Source organism: Megalops cyprinoides, chromosome 3 (genome assembly GCF_013368585.1).
Source record: "Megalops cyprinoides isolate fMegCyp1 chromosome 3, fMegCyp1.pri, whole genome shotgun sequence".
Lineage (NCBI taxonomy): Eukaryota > Metazoa > Chordata > Actinopteri > Elopiformes > Megalopidae > Megalops > Megalops cyprinoides.
Window position 1 is genome coordinate 22140667 of NC_050585.1, and position 9436 is coordinate 22150102.

General features: G+C 43.9%; 1 protein-coding gene across 1 annotated transcript; it reads left to right on the forward strand.

Moving 5' to 3' along the window:
• Positions 1-798: 798 nt before the first annotated feature.
• On the forward strand, positions 799-8119 carry LOC118774413 (aldehyde dehydrogenase, dimeric NADP-preferring-like). The gene is made up of 11 exons (XM_036523760.1): positions 799-989; positions 1956-2117; positions 2593-2824; positions 3111-3196; positions 3715-3923; positions 4479-4596; positions 6484-6625; positions 6873-7039; positions 7113-7212; positions 7567-7973; positions 8105-8119. The coding sequence occupies exons 2-11, from the start codon at positions 1962-1964 to the stop codon at positions 8117-8119; spliced, it is 1632 nt and encodes a 543-aa protein (XP_036379653.1). The 5' UTR covers positions 799-989; positions 1956-1961.
• Positions 8120-9436: the final 1317 nt, after the last annotated feature.

Sequence of the window (9436 nt, forward strand, 5' to 3'; positions counted from 1 at the left end):
GAGTGTGTTGGTGTTTGTGTGTATGGATTTGTGTATTACTCCTGCGTATGTGCTGTGCTGTGTACAAGTGTGGCCTGATTGCCTGAAATTCTTAAAGAGCAAAACATGGTCTGTCCTTGCCTCCATTTAGGAAATGTGAAAACTGGATCATTAGAAATAAATATCTGCCTATGTCTGATTGCTTTAACCGTAATGTAAATCAAAGCTACAACATACCGAAATGCCACAATGTCTGATACTTTAAAATGCACGATAATCATGTAAGTCCTTTTGAAAATTTAAATAAATAAATAACATCTCCTTTGAGAGGAACAAATATTATCGTTTTTTTGTTGTCCTTTTATCCTTCTAACACGCAAGACGGGCATTTTGTTCTACTTCTGTTTGCTGCGTGACGTGAAATCTTATTTTAGATTTCCAATGCGGCGAGTGACCCTTTCTTCCTGTGGTGGTCTTTCTGCCTTTTCTTCTCTTTTTCTTCCCTGGCACATGCAATTACTGAGTGGTCTTTGCAATTTGCAATCAGTTTTATTTCAACGTTTATTTAAACACATACATGGAAATAGTTACATCTTAGCAACTGTTTTTTTGTACATTACTAATGAAACGTAACTTTTTTTGGTAGTAACCACATCCTGATCATAGCAGCTATTGCTTATGTGGGGAAAGATTTACTGCGGTGACCCAAGGAGGTGTGCAGATTTACAGCTGCGGTCCGTTCGGATTTTTCAATTGGTATGGTCCGTTCAGGATCTGGTATGGAGTTAACTTCCGGTATTTAGGATGCCATCATGAATATTGGGAAAACGTCTCGCATCAAGTATCATTACAATTATTAAACCTGAATTATGCCTAGCAAATTAAAGGGGAAGTCACTGAACCAGAATCAGATTGGCATCGCAGCTGAAGTCATTACAGTAAAACTGGAGTGTAAGGAGGAAAGTTCCTCAGATCTGTATAACTCCCGCTAGCTGTGGAGAGCACGGAGGGTAAGTGGATGCTCCTGTATTTTAACTGCACCTCTGATTTGTCTCACGAAATACGTGTGCGGTATCGAATGCGTATGTTTAGACAATTAATCGGCTGTAAATTCCTGGAAGCTTAGATTACATTTGAGCCAAAGTTGAACTGTCTTTATTCCCTGTCTCGGCTTTGCTGCATCGTTGAGTTAATATCACATAATTTCAAAGTTTTATGAACTTATCAACACTTAATACCATTTTCTTAAGATTTCGCTAGAGCTTTGCATGTTTGCAAAATTCGAATTATAACACTTTCTTACTGCTAATCTCTGCAATAATGTTGCATTCACGTGCTCCTCGGATGGTCCCATTTATCCCCTCGTTCGGAGGCAACTGTCAAAGTTCCACTCCTTTCTTTTTTTAAGACATCACTAAGAATTGTTGCCGTTTATCTGTGATTTACTGAATTGCTTCAATCGAGTGGACGTCTATGCTGAATTCTGCAGTTAGTTCGACCATAGCGTAGTCCATCTTTGTAAGTAAATAATATGCATCCATGTATCATTTCACGTTCCTTCGTTTAAAACGGATGTAGTTTCATAAACAATCACGAAATGTATGTTAAAAAGCATGAGTTTCGCACACACTGATAATCAGTACAATCAACATTTTTGTTAGTTGATTGTTTTGTCAATGGTTCGGGAAAAAAGGGGTTATCATTTTATGGGTCCAATTTATGGGTCGAGACGCCAGGCATTCCCTTTTTCCTTTTCTGGATAAGGAGGTCCGGACCTCACTGGAAAACGAAGGAGTTCCGGTGGTGACTCTTTTGTTTAGCAGTGGAACGGACAAGTTTAGACATTCTAAAATATTGAACAAGTGAATGTAATAAATGAACAGAACTAAGTTAAAAAAGTTAAAAATTACTAATGTGGTAAATGAGTAATAGCGTACTAATGGGTGTGCAATTTTGTGCTGTATTTTGTGTGGTAGTCTTCCATGGAGATGGAGGTGGTGGAGAACGCCAGAGCGGCTTTCCTGTCTGGGAGGTCGCGACCCCTGCAGTTCAGAGTTCAGCAGCTGCAAGCCCTGCGCAGACTGATTGCAGAGAAAGAGACAGAGATCGCAGCTGCACTCAAGAAAGACATTAACAAGGTACATTAAAAGGAGCGAAGGAGAGTGATGGCTTACACTGTTAGAATCTCATACGTTCAGACACCTCCTCCTGTCATATGCCTTCAGCCATCACAGACTGAACCTTTGTGGGGTGATATACCTTTTCCTCTTGTGTAGTAATGGTTCACACCCTCATTCACATTATAATGTTACGTTAACCAGACCTTTCACATGTAAGTGCAGTGCTGATTAACACTGTTGTATGTTCATGTGTGGCATACAGAGAGAAGCAAACGTGACGGTTGGTCAAAAATGGCCGTCACCTGTAGTCATTATGGTGTCACCCGCAGAACCTGTAGTCGCTTGCCAATTGATGACCATCGCTCTTGTTATTCTCTGGCTTCTGTCATCAGTGAGAATATTTATGAAAAAGTGTGGGCAGTACCTACCATTGGCAGTGTATATCCCCAGCTTTAGTGAGTCTGTCAGTCTCACCATCTCTGTCTGTCTGCAGAGCGAGTTTGACCTGCAGCTGTTTGAGCTGATTGGAATAGACACGGAGATCCGGCTGGCCATTGACAGGCTGGCAGAGTGGGCGGCACCCCGGCCGGCGGAGAAGAACCTGCTCACCCTCTCGGACCAGGTATTTATCCAGCCGGAGGCCCTGGGAGTGGTGCTCATCATCGGGGCCTGGAACTACCCCTGGGCCGTCACCATCCAGCCCCTCATAGGGGCCATCGCTGCAGGTGTGCTCCCATTCTCCTGCCCTCTCTCTCTTATTCTCCTGCCCTCTCATTGTTCTTCTCTCTCTCCCTCTCCTTCTCTTTCTACCCCCTCTCTGTTTTTCTTCATAAAGGCATAGAAAGATGATTAAGTGAAATATAATCCGCAAGGTTGTTACATGCTTTTTGTTGAAATGTAGGTTGTTTTTTGTGTCTGTGGTTTTCTGCTCTTTTTAACATTTAATGTTTTGTTTAGTGTTAAACGAAGAGCATATTAAAAGTCTGAGTGCCTCTTACTCTGTCTCTGCAGGAAACGCAGCTGTGGTGAAGCCCTCAGAGTTGAGTGAGAACTCCTCCAAGCTTCTGAAGGAGCTGCTCCCTCAGTATCTGGACCAGGTAAATCATCTTCTCTATGTTTACAATTGCATTTTGTCGCTGAGCAGACACTCTAATCCAGAGTGATGTACAAAATGAGTATATTTCATGTTAATTTTACATTTTTGACATTCAGCTGACAGGCGCTTATCCAAGTCCACTTCCAGTCAAGCACAAAGTGCAGTCCCAAAGACTGACTCCTTTGTCTTTGTACCACACGGCTGAGAAATGAGGCTGCTGCTTCAATGCAGTTAACAATCAGCCAGCTGAGAGCAGGAAGGCTAAAGCCCTGACTAATTAGACTAGCAAATAAAATACACTTGCAAAAAAAACAAAGATTTCTCATTCTGATGGTGTTGTCTACCTGACCTGTCAGTGGTTTTATGTCAGTGTGAACACTACCTTGTGTGCATCTGCTAGTGTGTCTCATTGTGTCTCACAGTGGTCTCCCCAGGTTACTGTGTGTACGTGGTATCACTGACTGTGTAAGTGATAACTGTGCATGATGTCATGGTATGTGTGATGTCACTGTGTTTTAGGAGATGTACCCGGTGGTGACAGGGGGCGTCCCAGAGACACAGGAGCTGCTGAGGCAACGCTTTGACCACATCTTCTACACGGGGAACAGCACCGTGGGAAAACTGGTGATGGAGGCGGCTTCACGCCACCTCACCCCTGTCACCCTGGAGCTGGGGGGCAAGAGCCCCTGCTACATCGACAAGGACTGCGACCTGTCCATCGCCTGCCGGTCAGCTGATGGCACTATGTTACTCTGCATTACGCTGTATTACCCAACATTACATTACGTGACCCCACACTATGCTGCATTACAGTACATTACACTACATTACCCAGCACTACACTGCATTACATTACATTGCAGTGTGGTGCATGACATTATATTACACCACATTGCATATCTATAGTGTTTCATTTAGAGCATTACTTGATTTAGGAATGTCATTTTCATTAACTCTAATTTCAGTTTCTGTGCAATACAGCTTCAGTAGATAGATAGATAGACAGATAATACTTTATTGATCCAAAAAGGAAATTGCCTTGCCAACAGTCAAGTATATTGAAAACTCGACTGTTGGCAAGGCAATAAAGATGATATCAGGCAAGGTGTCTGTGTATAACATTAAAAGGGTGTTATTTTACATGGAAACCTAATTTATTTGGGAAGTAAATGTTTTTTATAAGTGTCATTTCAGGGGTTGTGATAAAAAGCAGGTGAGGCGTACATAGCTCCCAGAATGCAGTTCTCAGGTTCTCCCATCATCCTTTGTGCTCCTGTCTCCAGCCGGATCACCTGGGGCAAGTTCACAAACTGCGGCCAGACCTGCATCGCCCCCGACTACATCCTGTGTGAACCCAGCATCCAGGACCGAGTGATTGAGGAGATCCGACACACATTGATGGTCTGTGTATCACCTTCACCCACTCTCATTCTCTCTCTTTCTCTCTGTCTGTCTGTCTCTTTTGCCATTTTGCAGTATTAGACAAACCCAAGTGGTATCATCTGAAAAAGCTCATTACAAGTGTTAGAGTGATGAAATAGAATGTAGATATGTTTGGTGGAGCCCATGTTTTATTACTTAATCTTGTTTTGTTAGCATTATTGTTCGTCTTCTTTTCCTTTATGCATAATTTTCCATTCAGCTCCTTTAATGTTAATGGATGCAGAAATGCAGGGAAACAAGCAGCGCTTTTCAGTTTTTTTAGGACTGAAGACAAACCTCATGCTTTGGCAGGAAATGCACACAGATTATTTTTAATAGCAGTTATTTGGAAAGAGAGTGAAAGGGGGAATTTCACGAGTCACGCCTTGAATATTAGTGCTAGGGTAGCAACTCTCTTTTCTCCTGAATTCCGATTGCAACACTAATTTTAGAAAATTTAAAGAAGTGATAACATGGTGATGGCTGCTGGTTACTTTAATGGCACTCATGACCACACTGTTGAGAGGAACCATGATGAGCCTCACGGTCAGTCAACTGAGAAACAGTTTTCATGGATCTAATCAGTGGAGCAAGGCTTGACAGGGTATATGCCCTCCTATCTGTCAGATCACCATTTCTGCTCAGTTTTTTGTTTCCTTTTCAATGACCACCCATAGATCATCATACTGGCATTTTAATAATAAGCTCTTGCTAGATGCTAGATGAGAGTTGGAGGTCAGAGAAGGGAGCATATGAGTTCCTAAGTGAGATGATTAAGATTTTTTGCCAACATTATATAGAAAATTGTTCAAAGGAACCCCAAGAGGCATAACGTAACTTCTTAAATCCCTCACCTTGGAACCCCTCCTTTTCTCCTTAAGGAACCATCTGAGCGGCATAGTTGCTCCTGGAGTCCAGGAGCCTTCACCTGTTAAATTAATAGTTCATACAGATCATGCAACTGTTGCACTGAGAAACTCATGTAAACATGTGGTCTTTCTGAGTGTTTGGACCTGTGTAAGAGGGTAGCTTCTGCAAAGATGAACTGGGACAAGAGAGGCACTTGTTTGGCAGGGGAGTGAACCTCCTCCTCTCCCCAGGCATGTGAAGTGGAACCAACAGGGGTTTAAAGTGCTGAGGTTTATTTTGGGACTGAGGGGTTTTACGAAAAAGGACTGGGAAGGTGCTGAAAAGAAGGTGAAGGGGAGGCTACAGAGATGGTGCTGGCTTCTGCTCCGACTTTCTTTCAGGGGAAGGGCCCTATAGGCCAACATGCTCTCTGCCCTGGCATTGGTTGACCTTTTTGGATGATACTAGAAGGCTATAGTTATTGTTTTTATTTATTTTTTTTTTTTTTGGGGGGGGGGGGGGGGGGCTGCGGCATCAATGTCTAAAGGCAGAGGTGTTATGCCTGCCAACAGAAGGGGATCAGGGTCTTACTAGCTTCACAAGGCTGCAGGTTAGTTTTTCCCAAACACCGTCTCTTGGATTTTACCTTGGCTGTGTCCTGCTGAGAGCTGTAAGAGGGTTGGGGTTGGATCGCCAACAATCTTTGTTACTGTCTTTTATTGTCTTGTAAATATGTAAATAGTAGTTTTTTCAAAGCTCTTTGTTGAAACAGATTGTTGTGATAAAGGACTTTAAAAGTCAAGTCTCCACCCCCCCCCCCTCTCTCCTTCTCTCTCTCGCCCCCCTCTCTCTTGCTCTCTGTCTCTCTGTCTCTCTCTGTCCCTTGATGATGCCATGCCATCATGCTTTCCATCTCATCACGCTTCCTAAAGAGGAAGTGATCCTGTGTGTGTGCTGATTGTTGTGTTCCCTGCTCATCATCTGTGCTGAGGTCAGTCTTTGACTCTCTGTGTGCAGGAGTTCTATGGTGATGACCCCAAGACCTCTCCCGACTATGGACGCATCATCAACAAGCGCCACTTCTCGAGGGTGATAGGCCTGCTGGAGGGGACTGCAGTGGCCCTGGGGGGAGAGAGTGATGAGTCACAGTGCTACATTGGTGAGTGTGTGAAAATGTTCTGAGTGTGTGTTTGTGTCCTATTTGTAGTTTGTGTGTGTGTGTGTGTGTGTTTGTGTTGTTTTGTAGTGTGTGTGTATTTGTGTATGTGTTTATATTGTGTTTGTGTTGTGTGTCTGTTTGTGTTGTGTCTGTGGTAAGTGTAATGTCGTCTGTAGTGTGTATAGTAGTCGCTCACTTTCTCATCCAGCCTTAATTTCCCATGATGAAAGTCCCCCCCTCTTCCCAGCTCCCACAGTTCTGAGGGATGTGAAGCCAGATGCCAAGGTGATGCAGGAGGAGATCTTTGGCCCCCTGTTGCCCATAGTGACGGTGAGCGGGTTGGAGGAGGCCATCCGCTTCATCAATGACCGAGAGAAGCCCCTGGCCCTCTACGTCTTCTCCTCCAAAAAGCAGGTCTGAGTGTGAGCCTGGGCAGGGAGGGGCGTTAGACCTTTAACCTGACTGACCCTGACACTCCCCCCCCTAGGTGATAAAGCGCATGCTGGCGGAGACGTCGAGTGGAGGAGTGACGGCCAATGACGTTCTGATGCACTTCAGCGTACCCTCGCTCCCTTTTGGGGGGGTAGGTGAGCCAGACCACCTCATTTGCCAAAAAAGTATCCTCTCATCCCTTTTTTCTACTCTCTCTCTCTCCTCCTCTTTCTTCTCACTCTGCCTTTTATTCTCCCTTACCAATAGTTATGAAGCAGAACACATGGATGTCAGCAAATGTTATTGATATAGCAGTAATTGCTGCTGGTAATTTCCCTGTCTGAAAGTGTGGGTGAGTGTAGCCCTCTTTTCTGTGAGTCGTTATTTGCACAGAGAGAGTTGGAGTTTCATGGAGTGCTCAGGGGGAAAGCTAAACTGGTAATTAGTGGTGATTAGTGTCAAATGCATCTCCCTGCTCTAAAGTGTGCTGTGGCCCCGGTACTGTGCAGGGAACAGTGGGATGGGCAGGTACCATGGGAAGCACAGCTTTGACCAGCTGAGCCACCTGCGGGCCTGCCTAGTCAAACCCCTGGCCATGGAAGGCCTGAACCAGGCACGCTACCCGCCCCAGTGCCCCGCCCGGCTGCGGCAGGCCAGATTCTTTATGCAGAAGGCCCCGTGCAGCTGCCCCCCTGCCACCTGCGTGTGGGCCACATTGGCGTCCATATTGGCCCTGGGCCTGCTCATAGCCCTGCTGGTGGTGCTGTTCAAGGTGAGGGGAGAAAACTGCGTACACTCACATACACATACTCACACACCACTCATAGATACTCACACAATCTCATTCATAGTCTCACTCACATTTCATACTCACACGCTCATACACAGACAACACACGCACATTTCATACTCACATGCTCAGACACACACACACACACATACTCACACATGCTCTTAAATACAGACACACACACCCAAACACATTTTTATGTCACTACTTAAATCTTGTGTGATATAATTATTTTTTTTCTCTTTCTCATCGTTCAGGACCCTGTAAAGTGAGACTACAGCTTGCTGTGCAGCCCGGTGCCAGTAACTCTGTTTTCTGTTAATATATTATGGTAACACAGATCTCCTTTTTACTAGACTGTAGATCAGAAGTCTCTCACAGATTTGCTTTCCAGACTAACACAACACACATGCTGACTATTACAGATGTAGGTCAAAGGGCCTCCCCAGCTTCCATTGCTCCTGTGGCCATAATGCACTGATTCTCAATCCTGCTCCTGGGGCCCCCCTGCTCTGCACGTTTTCCATCTTTCCCTGCTCTACCTACCTGACTGAACTCATCAGTGGCACTTTTGATTAGCTGGGCACACCTGATTTAATCAAGAGCTCACACTAATTTCAATCAGGTGTGTTTGGAGCAAGAATGGATAGAAGATATGCAGGACAGGGGGGCTCCAGGAGTAGGATTGAGAAACACTGCTAATGCCATGGAACCTTCACATGACACTTACACTGTACTTCCTGTTGTGCAAATGTAACAAGTATTTTAAAACAGATACCAACTTTTAGCATACTACAGTGTTCACATGTAGTAAACTGAAGAGAAGAGAGAGGCGTGCTGGTATGGAGAGCAGGCTGAAATAATGGATGTTGTCCTCGTGTGTTATACATTGTCTGACCACTAGATGTCACTCAATGTAATTATTCCTCTTTAGTCTGTGTGTGTCAATGACCTTTCAAGAATACAAAGGACTAACCTCCACTTGTAAACCTGCTGCTGTTTTGTACGATTTTGTCAGCAGCAGTGGTCAGGGCACTAACCCAGATGGGCGTTTGTTCTGATCCCAGGCAGGACAGTGTTGATGTGCTTTTTTCTAAGTGTTAACCTCAGCTGTGTAGTGAGTGTTATGGAATGACTGAGGTGGTGAAAGGTGTGCATTGTCTGTCACCCAGAAAACCAGCTGAATAAATATAGATGAAACCATCAACAAAAAAGTGTTAGCATGCTTATCTGTGTCTTTTGCATTTAAATATTAAATCAGTCACTCAGTCACAGTTGATCTTATAATGTTTAAGGAGAAATTATACACAATTCTGTACACCACTTGAAATTTGTGGATATTGTATTTGGAGTGACCACTAAGTTTCACACAGGCCTTTGACAACCTGAGGAAGTTCAGAATGTTCAGAGAAGGTACAACTTACTGCCAAAACATAATATACAGTACAAAATAAATACATAAACATGTATACATTTACATCAGTGAATATATACACAAGTTAAACATTGCAAGTATAGTGATGATTATTGTCACAGTAATGTGATAGACTAAAAACTACATAGTGTCTTAAACTGAATATAATGTGTAT